We start from the raw sequence: 20,308 nt of genomic DNA on the forward strand, positions 1-20,308 counted from the left end.
CTCATGAAACACAAGCATGAAACCTTTGAAAATTTCAAAGAGTTTCAAAACGAAGTGGAAAACCAACTCGGGAAAACTATTAAAATGCTTCGATCAGATCGAGGTGGAGAGTATCTCAGCTCAGAATTCATACATCATCTGAAAGAGCGTGGAATTGTTTCACAGCTCACTCTACCCGGCACACCCCAACACAATGGCGTGAGCGAGAGGAGAAATCGAACCATGCTAAACATGGTCCGATCAATAATGTGTAGAATTGACTTGCCTCACTCCTTTTGGAGCTTTGCCCTTTTGACCGCCGCCCGCATTGTCAATCTGGCTACAACTAAAAAGGTAAGCAAAACCTCATATGAGATATGGCATGGGCGAAAACCCAATTTGTCTCTCCTTAGAGTATGGGGATGTGATGCTTATGTCACTAATGATTCTGACGATAAGCTCGATCCTCGCGGTGTAAAAGTTGTTTTCGTCGGATACTATAATCAAAGCGGATATTATTTCTTCCATCCTGATATAAATGTGATTTCTATTAAGAGGAAGGGCCACTTTCTCGAGAAGGAAATTCTCGATCGAGGAACTGGAGATAATATTGTCGATCTTGAAGAAATTCAAGAACTACAAACTACCGCTAAGGAAGTTGGAACGTCTGATCAACAAGTTGTTGTTGCTGATACATCGGACATGAACACAAGCGTTCGCAGAAGTAATAGGACTCGCGTACCAAACTCTAGATTCCTATGGCATCTAGATGGTCCCGAGGTCCTCTTAGTAGCCGAGTCAAGTGACGAACCTACTAATTACAAATCTGCTATCTTAGATCCGGAATCTGAGAAATGGCAAGATGCCATGAACGCCGAGATGCAATCTATGCGTGACAATCAAGTATGGAACTTGGTTGAGCTACCCCCCGAGTGTCGGGCAGTAAGGAGCAAGTGGATTTTCAAGAAGAAAACCGACATGCATGGAAATGTGCAGACTTATAAAGCACGGCTAGTCGCGAAAGGTTTTACTCAAACTCAAGGTATTGACTATGATGAAACCTTCTCGCCCGTTGCTATGACTAAGTCGATAAGGATATTACTTGCCATAACCGCGTACTATGACTACGAGATATGACAAATGGATGTCAAAACTGCTTTTCTTAATGGATATCTTTCTGAAGATGTCTGTATGATTCAACCTGAAGGTTTTGTCGATCCTAAATATCCTAATAGGGTGTGCAAACTGAATAAGTCCATTTATGGACTTAAACAGCCATCTCGCAGCTAGAATCTTCATTTTGATGAGAAAATCAAGAGTTTGGTTTTGTCAAAAATGAAGATAAGCCTTGTGTTTACAGAAAGGCTAGTGGGAGCACTATATCATTCCTCATCCTGTATGTGGATGATATACTGATCATTGGAAACAACATCCCTATGCTTAAGGAAGTTCAGAACTGGTTAGGATCTTGTTTCGCAATTAAAGATCTTGGTGAGGCTACTTGTATTCTAGGAATTAAGATCTACCGAGATAGGTTTAAGCGGCTTCTAGGGCTGAGTCAAAGTACATACATAGACAAAGTCATGGCACGCTTCTCTATGGACAACTCCAATAAAGGAGCTCTCCCCATGGCTAAAGGAACTGTGTTGAACAAATCGCAATCTCCGGTAACGGACATTGAAACTAAGCACATGCAAGCAATTCCATATGCTTCAGCGATTGGTTCTATCATGTATGCTATGTTATGTACTAGACCTGACGTCTCGTATGCACTGAGCATAACTAGTCGTTTTCAGCAGAACCATGGCATTGCCCACTGGACTGCTGTGAATAACATTCTGAGGTACCTGAAAAGGACGGAAGACATGTTCTTGGTGTTTGGAGGAATGGAAAGAAGAGCTCACTGTAAGGTGTTACACTGATGCTAGCTTCCAGACTGACCGAGATGATTCTCGCTCACAATCAGGATATGTATTCACTCTCAATGGAGGAGCTGTTTACTGGAAAAGCTCCAAGCAGAGTGTGGTGGAGGATTCTACCACCGAATCAGAATACATAGCTGCATCAGATGCTGCTAAGGAGGCTGCTTGGATGAAGAAGTTCATCGCTGATCTCGATGTGGTTCCAAGTATTCATAAACCAATCGAGGTTTTCTGTGATAACACAGGTGCTATTGCTCAGGCCAAAAAGCCCACGTCTCATCACAGAGCCAAGCACATTCTAAGGAAGTTCCATCTCATTCGAGAAATAATGGAACGAGGAGACATCATAATAAGCAAAGTAGACACAGATAAAAAAACCTAGCTGACCCGTTCACTAAACCGATGACTCAGGACAAGCATGATCATCACAGAGATGCTATCGGTCTTAGATTAGCTAGTAGTTTGTTTTGATTTAGTATTTGGATGTGTGAACATTTCAAACAGTTATACTTTAAGTTCTCTTTTGATTTAATGCTTAAATGCAAATGTTGAATAATATAACTTTGTTCGGTTTTAATACGTTTAATCCATGAATATTGTATTCTCAATTATCCGTAGTCGGTCAGACTCGTGGGAACGACTCTTAATTAAGACTATTCTGACTTTGGACTCAAGGAGTTGACTTCCAAACTCACATACCTCATTATAAATGACATTGGATGTAACTCGCATCAAATCATCTTCATGGATCTTAGTCATAAGATGTTTTGATACTGGTATACTCGTTTAGTATCCTTAGACCTGAGATACATATTAGAACTTTCGTTTACTAAAGGCTATTCTTTGATCAGTGTCAACCGCTGTCGCATAACTGCCAGCTATAAAGGCATTGGTTGGGACTAATCTGAAGTTCAGTGGGAGTTGTATGTAATCAAGATGGGATTCTGTACTCTTACATGATATGTAACAGTTAGACATCTTGGCGCCCTCGTTGATTCAAACTGGTAAAGTGTGAGGCCTCACCCAAACTAACTATGTGTTTGATTGGACCACTTTGACTCTAGATCGAGAACTATAATGATTGAACGCCATATGAGATTGAACCTGATCCATGTCTCATTGTTCAATTGATGTCTTATACAGAAAGGATAGATGACAACGATTACCATAAATTCGTTATCTTGCAATAGTGTATTCCAAGATTATTTTGGTTAATGAATTTAAAATGTTATAACCTGTTGGGGGCAGCTATGTGTAGCTAGAGCACCGCTGGCTGTCAGTATTGAGTAACTTAACCAGAAACCGTCCAAGTGGGAGACTGTTGGAATTATGGACCGGTTCGGGTAAGTCAATACGGCCAACAGGTTTATGACCCGTGAGAGTTACACCGTGACGTAACGAGCCATTGACTCGCTTAAGTTAGTTAACCGCGTTAGATACTTTAACGAGATGAAATTACAAGGAGCGGGCTTTGGAGCAAGAAGTGGACTTATTGGCCCATTAGGTTTATAACTAACTAAGTTAGTTATAGGTTATATAAACACATGATGTTATGGACATAACCTTAACCCTAACCTAATCAACAAGTCCATCTCCTTTCTTCCTCCACCCCATCGCCGGCGCTGCCCGACCACCGCCGCTCGCCGCTTGCTGCTGCCGCAGCTGTACGCCGTCGTCGCCGCCACTGTCTGCGGGCTGCTGCCCGCACACCACCACCGCTGCTGGGTTGCCGTCGTGCACCGCACCGTTGGTCGTTGGATCTCGTTGTGTCACCTAGCTCGGTTTGTTAGTCTTCGGTGTCTCAACCGGTTAATTATTAACCGAGGTAAACTTAAATATATTGTTAGTTTATATTTAATGTTTTGACTCGTACTCGCATTGTTTGTAACCGGATTCTGTCGAGTTTTGTTTTCGGTGCTGATTAACATATATTTTCCGCTGCGTATATTAATTAATGTAATTAATTATTATTTGTCACGTTTATTGAACCGGATTTAATAAACAAAATTTTAACTGATCACCACTGAAGCCCAACAAAGTAAACATCTAACACATACTTTAAAGGAGTCTTTGACTAATAATTAAATACCAATAGCTTTTTTGCAACGGAAAACAAGTGTGAATCGAAGTCAATGTCACTCGTATCTTGTAATGGTTACTAACTTGCTAATAGGCATGTTATTTTAAGGTTGCTAGTTATTATATTATCATTATCACTATTACTTGATACCTATGTATTGAAAATACTTCTAAAAAATATATAACAGTTGTACTTGTATCTTTTGTATATTATTGCGACTTGTTTATCTTCCATGTCGTCTAAAACAATGAATCTGTTAATTTAAATGCCTTAATTGTTCTTGGCACTGTAAATTGTTAAAGGTGTGTCAAATGCAGTTAAATCCATAGTAACATTCGCCCTCATCCTGCAAATCTTTATTTTTCTTTATTTTTTTTTAACTTATTTGGATTTAGGAGTACTTTTATGAGGTATTCAGAAACAAGTGCACCATTATCGTGGTCAACAAGAATGATGATTGGTTTAGGGGCAACAAATGGCCTCGCCTTTCTTCACAATGCTGAAAGACCTTTAATATACAGGGATTCTGACCAGGGCTGGCAATTTATACACGAGACACGAATACACGACACGTACCTACACGACTTTAATAGGTAACGGTAAGGCCTTAACAAGTTTCGTTACTAAACAGGTAGACACGAATTTACCTGTTAATTTTCGTGTCTAAACAGGTAAAATACGTGTTTACCTGTAAGTACCTGGTTAGATTTTTATAATTTTATATATATATATATATATATATATATAATATTATAATTATAAACTATTATTATACATTTATCCCCAAACCCTAACTCCCGTTTCCACTTTCACTTTTCCACTTTCACGTTTCCAAACCCTAACTCACTTCTCCATCGCCGCCACCACTTCTCCGGCCAAACCTCTCTTCGCCCGCCGCCCTTCTCCGGTGATTCCTCTGCCACCACTTCTCAGCCGGCACCACTTCCTCACCAGACTTTCTCAGTTTCTCCTCTCCGTTGTCAGAGCCGCCGCCGCCCGCCAGTGCTTCCTTCTACTTAGTAATGTTGCTTGATAAAACTATATGAATATGTCCAATTGTCCATATGATTAATATGACTAATTGACTATACTTATTTTGTGTGTAGGTTGATTGTTTGCTTTCTTGGAATTGAATATTTGAGAAGAAAGACCAATTGGAGCTTGGAAGTTTGGAACTTGATGTTGCTTGATTAGAATTCGGATGCTTTATTTTAAGACTTTTATGAACTTTCAACGACTTTTGTTTGTTTGTTTGTTATTGTTTGCTTCTATGGTTTTTTGTCTTAAAATTGTTAAGGATGATGGATTTATGTTTTATTTTAAGACTTTTATGAAATTTTGACGACTTTTATTTCCCTAAACAGGTTGTCAAATATGTGTTACTAAACAACTCTTATCGTGTATTATCGTGTATTACAGGTATTAACAGGTTCATGTTCGTGTTTAGGATACAGGTACACGAAAATTTTTCATGTCGTGTACAGGTATACCCATTTCGTGTTCGTGTCTTATCGTGTACGGGTATACACGATATGCTAGCCCTACTTCTGACTTCGAACATTTTGTTGGACTCGGTAAATGGATTTGTGAACTATCATTATTAGAATTATTATTTTTTGTGTGTTTTAATCAGACTTGTAAATGAACCGAACGAACAGAGCAGGCCATGGTCATGTTTGTTTTTTTTAATTTTACACAACAAATGTTCGAACATGAACAACTAAAGGCACAGGGTTTTCTTGTTTGTGTTAGTTTGTTAAGAAAATGAGCGTGCTTATGTTGGTTTGCTCATATTATAAATGAATGGTTCACGAACATAAACTAAAACAAAATGAATGAACGCAACAGAACATTACCAAATGAACAGAACACCAATTAAAAGTAAAGGTGAACTTCAATCTATCAGGCCTAGAAATTCATAAAACTTGATCAAAATGTAATTGGTGATATTAAATTTATAAAACTAGACTAATGAATATATAAACGAATGAACTTAGATAAATGTATACCAACTATTATTAATAAACATAAACGAGCGTTAATGAACGAACGAGATTTGTGCTCATGTTCATTTGTTTAACTAAATGCACAAATTTTTAAGTTCATGTTCGTTTGTGTCACACCCCGACCAAAGGCGGCGGAACATGCCGAGGTGTAACGATTGTCCATAAGCACATGACACTAATTAAAGTGACAGTATTTAATAAACTCATTTCATTTCACAACATCGAAAATGTCACATAACAATTATCCATAAAATAACCATAAACAAGATATCACAAAATATGGCAAATTGATATTGTTCATTTTTACTAATATCCTAAGGTCTTTGATGTCGTTTTCTTCACAATCATAAATCAACCCAGATGCAAACCTGCAACATTTCATAAAATAAAGTTTGTCAACACAAAGGTCGGTGAGCAATTCATAAGTTTGATCATATTAGTATTTAATAAAGATAGCCACAAAACTTGCATACGAAACGATAAATAAAAGTGGTAATTTGGATAAATAGATATCGCTAAACACATTAGCGACACCTAGCTATAAGGGGATGCCAAATAGTCTAGGATTTTATAGTTATCGTTAATTGCATTACGTTAACGACACCTTGCTATAAGGGGATGCCAAATAGTCTAGGATTTTTTAGTTCCACCAACCAAAAGCTATAAACACATAGGCATATAAGCATAGAACACCAAATCGAGCAATTATTTAGGTAAAGTATACAACTACGTTTGTGGTTTAAGATTCAAATATAAAGCATTTTGTTGAATAAGTATGAAATGTCACCCCCAAAATAAAAGATGGAAAATGGGGTATGAAGTACTCACCTTCAAGTGGTAAACTTGAAAGATGATAATTTGGAGATTTGTCGGAACGACGAGTTTAACGCACAATGCCTAAAAAGAAAAGAAGTCTTGAATTTAGAAAGGTTGTCTTAAAGGTCTTTAAACAAAATAAATGTTGAGAAATGTAAATAATTAAAGTTCTAGGTTTAAAATGTGACTATTTAAGAATTTATAATAATAACCCTTTAAAAATGTAAGTTTGCTCGAAACCGGGTTAAAGTATCTAACCTTAATATTTACTCAACCTATGTTAAGTAATAAGGTGGGTAAAATGCAAGAATGCAAATCCCTTTGGAATAAAGATACTAAAACGGGTTTTTTTATCGAGTGTTCGGGTTGTTGGTTCGGGTCTTGATAATTGGTCAAACCCAAAGTCAACTTTCCAAAATATTGAATGTTATGAGATAACCCAATAAAATTTAATAAGACTTAACCAAGTATGTAGTTCCATTGTTTTAGAACTAACAACGCACGTTAAGCGAGTGTTCGGTTTTGTCGGTCCAAACTTTGTTATGAGATCAAGTTGGATCCAACATTTCCAAGTACTTAAGAAAATATTTAAAAATCAATTTGTAACTATTTTTAAAGAAATATACAAGTCTTGATGGCTAAAAAAAACACACTTGTGTGTCTTAAGCGAGCAAGAATCGGTTTGGTTCGGTTTTCATCTCACAACAAGTTAATAGATGGTTTCCACATGTCCAAACACTAAAGAACTTGTATAATAATGTACAAATAAAAAAATACCAAAAGTTAACAATAAAGTCTTTAAACAAAAGTTCGGTTTTCGGTTCGGATCGTGTTTCGGGTTAAGACCGAGGTAAGATTCTACAAACCCATAACCATAGAATTTGTAAAAATGATTTTAGAAACTTAGATCTAACACTAAGTATGTTTAAACAAACAAAACTAGTAACAAAGTTCGGTTTACGGTTTAGAGCTATTTACGGTTAAACTGAAGCATAGACTTTAAAAAACCCATAACCATGGAACTTGTAAACATGACCAACAAACTAAAATAAGCAAGATTAATATATATGAACAAGTTGTATAGATGTATATATATCAAGGACACGAAGTCCTCCATGAAGCCTTGCCTTATGGGGTCCGAAACCTCACCGACCGGAATCGGAGAAGTAACTACTAAAGGTAAACAAGGGGTGTATATTATATATATGTTGCACAACCATAAACAAGTATTAATAAGGCTAAATAAACTAATTAAGATGAAAGACCAAAATCCTTCAAGAACACTTAAGAAGATAACCTTGAATCTTTGATGTTTGAGAGAGTTTTTTTTTTTGGAGTTGTAGCAAGGGAAAATGAAGAGGAAAGGTGGTGTATATATAGGGTAATGTTGGTGGTCAAATATGGGTGTGAGACACAAGAGTTTTCATGCAAAATGGATCAAGACAAAAACACAAAACAACAAAAAATAAATAAATAATAAATAAATAAATAAAAATAAAAATAAAAATAGGATGTTTTCAAGACCCAACAAGTGTGAAACAATATTGTAACATAAATCCATCATTTTGATTATAACATAAGCTTCGGTTTACAAATCGGGTCGGTTTACATAATAAACAAATACCAAAAACGAATACAAACAAGACCCGAAATTGACGAATGTCACAGTTTGTTTATATACAAACTTCTCACGGAACATAGTTAACCGAACGTTCGTTTATTTACAAGTCTATTTTTCTATGTTAAGGATAGTTACTTGTTGGTTAATAAGTACTGTGGACCAGCAGGATTATACAGCAAAGTTATCAGATTTTGGTCTTGCAAAAGCGGGTCCACAAGGGGACGAAACCCGTGTATTAACAAGGGTCACGGGTACCTGCAGTTATGCTTCCCCTGAATATGTTATGTTAAACTTTAGGCAAGTGAATCAAGAACATGAACACGAGATTTGTAGAACTCTCTACGACTCTTTTATTAAGAAAACGACAAACGAGAAAAACTTAATAATAACTAACACATTGAACCTATGGTATATATATAACCACGGTTCCTAATCCTAACCTATTTCAAATACATAATTTGAAACCAAATACAGTTAGAATAAAACATAAGAGACTAACTTATCTATAATAATAAGCTAATTATTATTATATTAAATATTCTCCAAGATTCTAGAAGTTTTCAATCTGAGTTGGTGTTGGGCACGTTTAACATGTTATAACCGATATGACTTTCATTATCTTGTAATGGATTTGGGTAGACTTTTTATGTTCACTGAAATACTGTGATGATGCAATAGGACACCTTACAGCAAGGAGTGATGTATACGGCTTTGGAGTTGCCCTTCTAGAGTTATTAACAGGAAAGAAATCAGTAGACAAAGCAAGACCAAACAAAGAACAAAGCTTAGTGGGCTGGCCCGACCCAAACTAAACGACAAAAGGAAACTACTCCAAATCATTGACCCGAGGTTAGAAAGTCAATACTCGGTCCGAGGAGCTCAAAAAGCTTGCAGCTTAGCATACAACTGTTTAAACCAGAATCCAAAAGCAAGACCGTTAATGACTGATGTGGTTGAGACTCTAAAACCGTTACAGACCAACACAAGTGGTTTGCACGAATATCGTTATAGTCTTCGTTAATGAGTGTGAGCCTGGGCCTGCCCATCCTTATCAGATGCATCATAAGTTTGTTAAGGTTGTTGGGGTGGGTGCCGGGTGTCAGTCTGCAAACCCAAACTGTTCTCTGGGGGGCCAGCTGCTTGTCGGATAAGATGAGGAAATGTGATATATTGGTATAACTGATTGGCACTTGATGTTATGATGATGGTGATGGTGGTGGTGGTGGTATGATTATGTAATGTAGGTCTTGTTTTGAGATGTGTTGTGTGCTTCTGAATGGCTTTGAAGTTATTGTGCAAATATGGTCAAGTCTTTTGCATCCTTTTTATCTTGTTTTAAAGTAATGGAATATTAGAATTTAAAAGCATAATGAATGGTTTCAATAATGCTATTCTTGTCAAAAGTTGGCCCCTAACTATGTATCATAACGCGTTTTATATCATCCGAATAAGGACAATTTCAATCAAAACAACTTTAATCATATGACTATGATAGCTGTGTACATTTTATATGAGACGGTTGCTAGTTTTATGGCAGCGGTGTCAAATAGTTACATAACCATCTTATGTATAACAATAAAACAATTTTTAAGTGGCTATACCGTTTCTTGAGCCCTCTATTCGTTCTTAACTGTTGAAGTGTGCTTATACCGTTCGTTCTTTTTTATTTTTCTTTTGATGTCTCTCCTACTAAGAAATATATATTAATTTAACTTTTAAATAAAAAGTTCTCAACGTTAATAGCATATTTTAAGCTACATATCTTATCCAAGATAGTTCACCCTAACTTAGAAAATAAATGTTTTAATTTATATATTTTTCATACAAACTTGTATAATATCATGTGTATTCAATTGATGATTTCATATCAAATACACTCTTTAATAACACTTAAAAAATTTCCCTATATAAATATTATAGATTTGAGACAGATATATTTAATAATTATAATTATTTTTAGTAGATAATTACAGGTGTATAAAAAAGATTTAAATTATGAGCACTAAGATAGTGAAAGTAGAATAACAGTATACAAACATCAAGACAAGTGACAGAGAGGCTTGTTCTTGTTCACATCAAGATTCCTTCGTTACCCCTTACAACTTTCCTTAACCTTTCTACCCCACATATATTCATTCCAAACCGTCTCTCTTTCTCTTATTCTCTACCTCTCTTTGTGTTACATTCATATTATTATTGCCATGATAACCAACAAACACATCACTTCCATCTTCTTCTTACTTCTTTTCATCTCCAAATCAACTTCAGACAATCAGCCCGTGCCCGTGGGAATGGGAATGAGTGAGTACAAGGTAGCAGCCGAAATGGACGGTGGTGGGCTGCGGAGGAAGCTTGGTCCATTTCAGGTATGTTTGGTGTGCAAGTGCTGTGTGACGGCGTCTGATCCGACCACATGCTCAAACATGCCCTGCTGTTTCGGCATCGATTGTCAGCTTCCTAATAAGCCATTTGGTGTTTGTGCTTTCGTGCCCAAGACTTGCAACTGTACCACTTGTGGTTGAGTCAGTTTTGGTTTTGAAAAATGATTAGTGTAATATTATTTTGTACATGGGAGTCACAGATACCATATGCTCATGTTCCCTAGATTTGTATTGTAAGTTAGAATAAGACCACTCGTTGTCTACGATGTATTAAAATACTTGTTTTTTAGAATATATGTGTATATTGTATTGGCGACTACACTCTTTGATGTTTTATTTTGATAAATGTGTTATTTCATATTATTTAAAAGACCGATGTAATATATTCATAAAACACACGTATTTGATTCTTGCTATCTTTATTTAAAATTGTGTATGTGACTACGTGCCATAAAGGGCATGTAGCTTTATATGCTTTGGGGCATAAACGCCCAAATCAAATGAATGGTCTCCGGACCAATAGAACGGTGCACTTAAGTGGTGTAAGATGTGGTCTAGGCAAAGGTCTTCCATTAACAACATGGCTCAACGGTTACACCATAAATACTAGGAACGCCACGCTGTTAACAAAAAAAGGGTTCGGTTGTCTTAATTAACACATGCTTATCCTTTTTAAATGAATACTTATTTTTACTCGGTGAAAAAAAAGGGTTTTGTTGTCTTACTCAACACATTGTTCTGGTTTTACAGAAACCATCGTTGTTTGGCTAGCTTGAGTGCTCTACCAGTATACATGGGTCAACAATCTGAAACCTTGGCATGACGGGTTTTACTTAAACATGAGATGAGAGTATAACAACATTGAATCCTTAGTGACCATTTCAAAGTCACTACCATCAATAAGTAAGCACCAGAACCAAATTTCTCCAATATTTAATTTGATTATATGTTCACTAATGATAAGTGTGATCATTCCAATAAATATTGTTAGTTTTATAATTTGGAAGTATGATTAAGTTAGAAATTAACAATATTTCTAAAAAGTATATTTATAATTTACAAATATAAATATAATGTTAATTATTTTGAGTTAATAAAACAGCTGTCCATATAGTGAATAGTAGGGATGAGATCGGTACCGTACAGATTGGTCCCGGTCCCGAAATCGCAAATTTTTGGTACCGGTACCGGTACTGAAATCTTTGGTTCGGTACCGGGACGGTACCGGTACCAAAGGTAAAAAATTCGGGAAATACCGGTCCCAGTCCCGATATCAAAACTCAAAACTTTGGCACCGATTTGGTACCGACGGTACCAAATCGGTACCGATTTCGGTACCGGTATTCTGTACCGAATTTGCCCATTCCTAGTAAACAGAAGTTTGAAATAGGCTATGATATAAATAAGTAAATTCGAATATCCTCCTTAAAATTTATCAACTCCTTAAGTTTATTGGTAGCCTTATAGGGGGTCATGACACTATTCAAGAAATAAAGAAATAGATTAAATCGTTTTTACCACACAACCCGGGTCACAACCCTCTTTTTAATTAAATATTCTTTTTTTTTCTTTTCTTTCAAACAATTTGTTTTTTATATAACTTGATTTTTATTTAACAATATATTATTAACTTATTTTAAAAATCTAAAAATACAGACCTATTTAGTTTATTTTTATGAACATTTCGATATAAATTTTATTAAAAATGACGCACTTTTAAAAATATGTATTTTTTAATATTGTTATATGTAAAATTTTGTTTTGTTAATACCTATAAAAATTCAAGGTTTTTTTTATAGAATTATGATATTATTCTTTTTAATAATTTTTTATACTTAAAATAATATTCTTTAAAAAAAATAAACATTTTTATTAGTTTTAATAACTTTTATAGAATAAACTAAAACCTAATAAGATATATGTAGTAAAATAATTGATTTGAGTTGGATTGGATTGGATTGGATTGGATTGGATTGGATTGGATTGGGTTGTGAATAAAAGTGAAATGTATGGTTAGGTTGGGTTGTGTAGATGGAAATCATGGAAGAAAGAGAAATTAATTTTTTATTAAAAAATTGGGTTGGGTTGTGAATAAAGTTAGTCTTATGGGCCGGCATTGACACATCAGCGGGTAGAGGTACACAAATCGGGTTTGTGTAGATTGGATTTTTTAAGGGGTTACAATTGTTAGGGGTACTTTTGGTATTTGTCAGGTATTTTTCGGGTAATTTCGGATATTTGAAAACCCGGTTTCGGGTATTTGAAAAACCCGGTTCCGGGTATGTAACCGGTTCCGGGTTTCTGGTATTACCGGGTATAAATCGGGCCCGGTTCTGGGTACGGGTGTTGGTACTAAAATGCATACCCTATTCGTACCTTACGGGTAGAGTCGGGTACGGGTTCGGGTATTAAAAACCCGGGTATTAGAAAAACCGGTTCCGGGTATTTTTTTCGGGTCCGATTCCGGATTCAGGTTTTTGTACATCTCTATCAGCGGGTAATCGGGTATACATACATAGGTTCAATTCTTTTGCAACCGACAGCCCAATCTAGTACTCTATTTAGAGGGCCAACTTTAGTATGAAAGTAAATTTTCTCAAGTAATTCTTTTTTAACGGTGAATTTCTTTTTTTTTTTGATAAGTAACTTGATTATGTATTTGTCAACTAAATAATTTAAACTATTATCTATAATGATAAACTAGGTTTAAACCATCACGTTGCAGCAGTGGCTTGACGTAAATTCAGTTGGTATCGGTTAAGTTTGTCACGATACCTGCACTAAATCAAAAAATTATATGTAAATGGCCAAAATAGTGTCAGCACACATACAACTTATGATGAAAGCGGCACATATACGGTCGGTTTCTGATAGAAAAATAAATTAGTAAGTGTATAGCTTATGATACAAAAAATAATATAAGTAAAACGACGTTTATTCGGTTGGCAAATTATAGGCGTTGTGACGAAAATCCGGTCGGTATCTATAGGTTCGCCACAATACTGGAACTAAACTCAATATAATTTCAAAAATATGACATACTTAAAACAAAAAACAAAATAAACACAGGCATTGCAGCGGCTAGTTGACATACATTCGGTCGGTAACGATTAGGCTCGTTATCATACGATAAGTAAACACAAAAAATAATTTCGTTACTGGCTAGGTTTGTTACGGTATCGAAACTAAATAAACAATACATGAGTGCTACGGCGACGAGGCATTGCGTTTTTAGTTAGTGTCGCTTAAATTCGTTACGATACCGGAACTAAATCTAAAACTCAATTTCCTCAAATTATTAAACTTAGAAAAAAAAGTTTAAAAAAAATCTAGATTGAAAGGCTTTTTAAAAGTGTGATGTCAAAGCACACCAAAACTAGAAGAATAATAGAAAGAAAAAAAATGCCACAAAAATTAAAAGAACAAATAGATAAAAAATAAATGATGCATATGAACAGCCAAGGGGATTCAAACCCTGGCAACCTAACCATAAAGAAGTTAGTAGAAAATAATTCAGCCAACACACCAACACTACCGAACTTGTTTATATAACGAAACTAAATCCATAAATATAAAACATTGGGTTTCTAAAAAGGTATTGTTGCACCACCATTTGATCTTTATCTATATATATAACTAGTTTTTAACCCGGTGCGTTGCGCCGGGCAGGTTGGTAAATCCGAACGTTGGTAAGACACAAGCATTACCGGTCGTAAGTGTTGAGGCGGTAAAGTTTACGTGAATTCGGTCAGTTTCTGTTACATGTGTTATTGTACGGAAACTAAAACAAAAAAAGGTTATAAAAACTGAGATGGAACATTGGGATAGCGTTGGTTGGTGAAACTCGAGCGTTTGTAAAACCCGAGCGTTGTCGGTCCCTGGCGGTGAGTCTATGCAAATTTGGTTGGGTTTTTCACATTCGTTATAAAACCGGACTAAAAAAAAAGAATTGTCATTCGGTCAGTTTCGTTACGGTACTATAACTAAAAAAAATGCACTAAGTCTACGCAAATTATGTCAATTTTTACCACATCCGTTACGGTATATTGGAACTAAACTAATAAAAAACAAACATAACAAAGATAATTATTAGAAATATAATTATCAAAATTTAAAACAAAAGACAAAACAAAAAAAAAAACAAAACTTGGTCCAATGGAATCTTGCCAAATGGACCAATAATTGTTCCAGCGTCGCCAAACCTCTCATTTATATATATTAATCTTTTATATATATTAGTAATAGTAATGTCGGCAATTCTTGGGATAAACAATACTGGGACTTAATGGGTGTGAAAAATGAAAATATGCCAATTTTAATAACTTATTTGAAAATGTTAATTTTTAAAATCATTTTTATTGCGAGAAGAATAATTTCTAGAGATGAAAGAGGAACAAAATAATCTTAAAAACTAACCATTAATTTATAAGAGAGTTAATTAGAAAATCACAATTGAAAAGCAAATCCAAATGCTTATGTGGTTTTCAAAATCCTCAAGTGTTTGTGGTTTCTTATTGAATGTTATCATGTGTGTATACTATATATACATGTATATTTGTTTTTGCACATATATATTTATATAATCTTTGTGTTGGGTTATTCTACATGTTTGACCCGTTACAGACAAAAACATAACTTGAATTAACAAATTCGTAACTAAATATGTAGATAGTTGTCTACAAATAAAATTAACCAAAACTTAGAAAAAAAATGTCCATCATGTGCCTCCTATATGGAATATACACTTGCAATAATCTAACAACACATAACTTATAGCCGCTCATACATTGATCGTCAAATCTATTTGTTAAACAAAATTGTACTTACGTGTAGCTGATTCAAGAGTGTTGCAAAGCAGCATTGCAACTGTCATGGGCCCCACTCCTCCCGGAACAGGGGTGATCAAAGAAGCTACTCTTGATGCTTCCTCATAGCACACGTCTCCTATCAGCCGATACCCTTGCTCACAACTCGGGTCCTGCACACCATATTACTTTACACTTATTTCAAAGTCAACATTTGGATTTCAACTATCATTGACCCTAGCTATAACTGACCCATAAAGTTTGAGTACCTCGATTGGATAGGTTCCAACATCAACCACCACGGCACCGGGCTTCACCCAGCTTCCACGAACCATGTTCGGGACTCCTACCCCACTAATTAATATATCAGCTTCACTTGTGATTTCTTCAAGGTTTGGTGTTAATGCAGTCACAATGGTAACTGTTGCATGATGCCTCTGGTCCACAATTACAAATTAATAACCCGAAGATGTGGTGCGTGTGTCTATATATATTTACACACTCACTTGAGGGTTCTATGCAAAACACTATATTGGCGAGAACAATCAGAACAGGCGAATTATTCATTTTTCCAAGTTTAAAAATAAAAGAAAATGGTACAAATGTTATGTTTGTTATTTCTACTAATCTCTACTAAAATTCTAAAAATAAATAAATAAGTCGGTTTTATTGTTCGTTAAAAACATATGAAGAAACTAATTACATGGTTTTTATGTACAAAATCTAGACAGGTGTATAAGAACTTAAGTACAAAATTCAAAAAATTATGAGCCATTTGACTGAATCAAACAGTGTAGATTTGTTCTACCAGCTCTTGCAAATAGTGTTTGGAAATAAGGATGCATACAAGCCAAGCCTCTCGTGCACTACTAGAGATCGGCTCGCTAAAAGCTCGAATCTACTCGAGCTTAAACGAGCTCGAGCCTGAAAAATAAGTGAGTTTATTAAACAAGACCGAGCCCAAGCTTCACTTACCGAGCTCAAGTTGGCTCGTGAGTCTAAACAAATCTATGATTTATATAATTTGTGTTTAATATATTATATATATACTTCCATAATAATTATTATTATACATAAAATTATGACAAAAATAAATCAAACATATATATTATGTTATGTATATAAACTACAATTAAAACATATATATAAAAATAGATATAAATGTACATAAATTAATTAATATATAATAAAAGAGCCCACCTCAAGTTCAAAAAACCACTCACAAACCGAGCTTGAGGCTAGACAAACTCGGGCTTGGCTCGGCTCGGCTCGGCTCGCTTACACCCCTACTCTGAAATGAGAGAGATTGGCACCTGTAACAGCAAGGACGCGGGTAAACCAACAATATTGCTTCTTCCTATAACAACCACCTTTTTACCCATAATCTCCACGCCATATCTCATCAACAACTCAACGCAACCTTTTGGCGTGCACGAGATGAACAATGGTTCCCGTCCCCTCATAGCTAGATTCCCCATATTCATTGGATGAAAACCATCCACATCTTTTTCCAATTTCAACACACCCACAATCTTCTCTTCATTCAAATGCTGTTTCAATTTTCATTCATTTCATTAATGAAAACTGAAAAGACCGCTCTACCCTTCTAATGTAAATTCAAACTATAATAAAAAGAACCTGAGGAAGAGGAAGCTGCACAAGGATACCGTGAAAAGATGGGTCTGCATTAAAATTCATTATGGCATCACAAACTTCATGTTCGGTACAAGTGTCTGGGAATTTGGTTAGTTTGAAGTTGATTCCGGCTTCTTCGCATGCGTTTATCTTGTTACGAACGTATGTTAGGGAATCTTTTCTATCGCCTACTAGGATTACACCGAGTCCTGGAACCTTCCCAATTGTTTTCTTCATTCTTGTTACTTCACTGGCTACTTTTGATATAATCTCCTCGGAGATTTGTTTTCCGTTGATTACTCTAGCAGTATGATCACTAGCTGTATCAAAATATCAGTAGTTAAGTGCGAATTTGTTCATTAACTTATTCTTCTACAAATTTTGACTATAAATAGTCCTATTGGAATTCGGAAATATTGCTGCCATGTAAAAAGTGACTCTTAAAAGCATTTAAAGGATGGAATAAACCATTACAAACACATTTTTCATTTAAAGTAATACACGTAGTTTATAAAATATAAGAAGGTATGAACAAGCTCTGTCTAGGTAGTCAAAACCAGGACACACTCAAGGCCCAAAACTACAAAAGGACGCGATGAGCCCAAAAAAAAAAACACACACTCCTGAAACTAAAAGCACAATAATAAAAAGAGCAAAACTATAAACTGGCACAAAAAACTAAAATTTCAATACTTTCTACAAATATGAAACAAAACCTAATACAAATTCCTTCTAAATGAAAGCCTAAAAGTATAAAACATTGGCAACGGAGAAGCTTACAATCAAGATGGCTTACAAAAACATGTAAAAAACAAAACAAAATAATTGCTAGGCGCTAGTCGGGCGGTGGGTAGGGATTAGCGATCAATCAGATTGGAATTTATATATATAACTTTAAGAATATACGTATGTATATAAAATTTTCAATTTTGACCAAATAGTGATTAATCAGTGACTAGCCGGTGGCATACCGAGTGGTAACTAATTGGCAATTAGCCGGCACCTAGGCACGATTTTACAACAACACACAATGTAAAATATAAACCTAACATAGAACAATGAATCAAAATTAAGCACTATTAACAAAATTTAGCAACAAGAACAAAGAGTTTTAAGTGTTTACCGAGTTTGTAAGTAGACGGTTCGCTATAGCCGGTAGAGCTAGTACTCCATACATCAGGGAAGTCAAGCGAAACAAGAGAAGGCGACTTCAATATCCGGTGGCTATTATTATTATTATTATTATTATTATTATTATTATTATTATTATTATTATTATTATTATTATTATTATTATCATAAGCGGTTGCAAGCGTATTAATAGTCCTTGATAAAGATAACAGCAATAAGCAGCCATTATTTCTCCTCCACCCAGAAACCACAATACTTTGCACTTTACTCTTTAATCCCATTGTTTTGCTACTTCCTTTTATGACACGTCATCATCCTCAGCTAATCAAAATAATATAATAATAATTCAATGTTGGCGATCAACATACATACCTAACTGCCTGTTCCTGAATTATAATAAATAAATAAATAAAATGAATTACAGAAGATGATATTTGAACTTACTCAAATTGAATTCAAGTATCCAGATTAACTTAACTAAACTAACTGCTGAGTAATTAATCGATATATACAGAGAAAGAGAGAGTATTGGAGAACTGAGTCGGCGGCCGTAGGGCGTACTTTGAGTGAGGGTAGACCAATGTTCAAACTCGACAAGAGTAGTAGTCACGGGACCAATGTTGTAAATACAGATAGTTGACTTACGGGGTGTTTGGCCTAGCTTTTAGTTTTTGGCTTACGTTTATATCTTAAAGTAGCTTATAGCTTAATTTTTATTATTTGATAAGCTTTTTATAAGTGTTTGAATTAGTTTATATTCAACAAGTTGATAATAAGTTGTTAAATCCGTCATTCTTTAATTTGTTATAGTAATAAGTTGCTTCAATAATTATTAATCCGTCATCATTCGAGGGCAAATGAAAAACTTACACTCTTACACAAATAAGCTAAAAAACAATCTTCAAATAAGCTTATTCAAATTAGCTTATATAAGCTTATAAGCATAAGCTTAAAAAGCTAAACCAAACACCAAGTTAAGCTTATTTTGTAAAAAATAAAAATAAAAACTAAAAAAGCTATAAGCTTTATTAAAAAAGCTAGCCCAAACACCCCCGTAGTGTTATTCTAACGTGCAAGTTTATAAAAGCGTGGCACACAAGTTTTTAGCGTTGTGTCAGAGAAATGGTGTCAAGCATCGCAAAGTTACTACATCTACAATTGTTTGTCATATATTTGAATGCACAAGTATCATAAGAGATATCACGTATTAAAGTAGTATGTCCAACATTGAGTCGTTATTGTAATTCATTTTGATGAACTTTTAAATTAGTCAAGTCCGAACGATTGATTTTTAGATTTGCCACATGAAAGATAAATGAATGACTGCTACACTCTTTGTAAAAAATAAATAAATAACTGTCACACACTACAATTGAAAAAAAAAACATAAAATTGCATAACTTGTGATGCTATTTTTCTTGGAATATAATATATATATACACACACACGCACACACATGCGAACCTTAGATACGCAAATATACTAAAATTTAAATAATAAACACAAAATAACATTTAATAAAACTAATGGCACAGCTACAAGAGACAACTAGTACATTAGGATGACTTGTGTTACGTGGTGATCATAAAGAAGATAAAATACAGTGTAATCAGAAGTTGAAGTTAAAAGACGTGTCATAAAGAAAATAAAATATAGTTAAAGTTAAAAGATTCCTAATGTTATTTACGTCGTAACACAAGTTATTGTGTTAATTAACACCTCATAACTCCTTGACATGGTGTTGCCGGCATCATGGATGAGCCACCTCAGCTGTGACGTCTCTTTTGCAACCCCAACAACCAATCTGATTGAAATGCATAACTACAAAATTTAAAGATTAATTAAAAACAAATAATAGATGTCATTGCTAAAACCAAACTTTTTTTGCACATTTTTTCTCTTATCAAATGGAATGGTCGATTCTTGTTTTGT

General features: G+C 34.9%; 2 protein-coding genes across 2 annotated transcripts; both read right to left on the reverse strand.

Moving 5' to 3' along the window:
* Positions 1-10,696: 10,696 nt before the first annotated feature.
* Positions 10,697-11,562, reverse strand: LOC143545989 (uncharacterized). The gene is given in 2 exon segments (XM_077037748.1): positions 10,697-10,927; positions 11,554-11,562. Coding segments are annotated over 2 exon segments (240 nt in total).
* Positions 11,563-15,423: 3,861 nt separating this feature from the next.
* On the reverse strand, positions 15,424-18,689 carry LOC143545975 (bifunctional protein FolD 1, mitochondrial-like). Its single transcript, XM_077037737.1, has 5 exons — positions 18,369-18,689; positions 17,249-17,565; positions 16,924-17,160; positions 15,880-16,047; positions 15,424-15,783 (listed from the first exon to the last, which is right to left on the reverse strand). Exons 1-5 carry the CDS (start codon positions 18,655-18,657, stop codon positions 15,613-15,615), a joined length of 1,182 nt encoding a protein of 393 aa, XP_076893852.1. The 5' UTR covers positions 18,658-18,689; the 3' UTR covers positions 15,424-15,612.
* Between the last annotated feature and the right edge of the window lie 1,619 nt (positions 18,690-20,308).

This window comes from Bidens hawaiensis, unplaced genomic scaffold, assembly GCF_021521415.1.
Source record: "Bidens hawaiensis isolate Kalapana, Puna unplaced genomic scaffold, B.hawaiensis_p1.1 tig00014140_1, whole genome shotgun sequence".
Taxonomy (NCBI): domain Eukaryota; kingdom Viridiplantae; phylum Streptophyta; class Magnoliopsida; order Asterales; family Asteraceae; genus Bidens; species Bidens hawaiensis.

Bases quoted from the DNA above. Each gene is read 5' to 3' on its own strand.
- LOC143545975 (XM_077037737.1), bottom strand. From the start codon at position 18,657: ATGGGATTAAAGAGTAAAGTGCAAAGTATTGTGGTTTCTGGGTGGAGG. The intron at 17,566-18,368 runs GTAAACACTTAA...ATTTTGATACAG, and splicing joins ACCGTCTACTTACAAACTCG to CTAGTGATCATACTGCTAGA. The intron at 15,784-15,879 runs GTACTCAAACTT...TATGGTGTGCAG, and splicing joins TTGGAACCTATCCAATCGAG to GACCCGAGTTGTGAGCAAGG.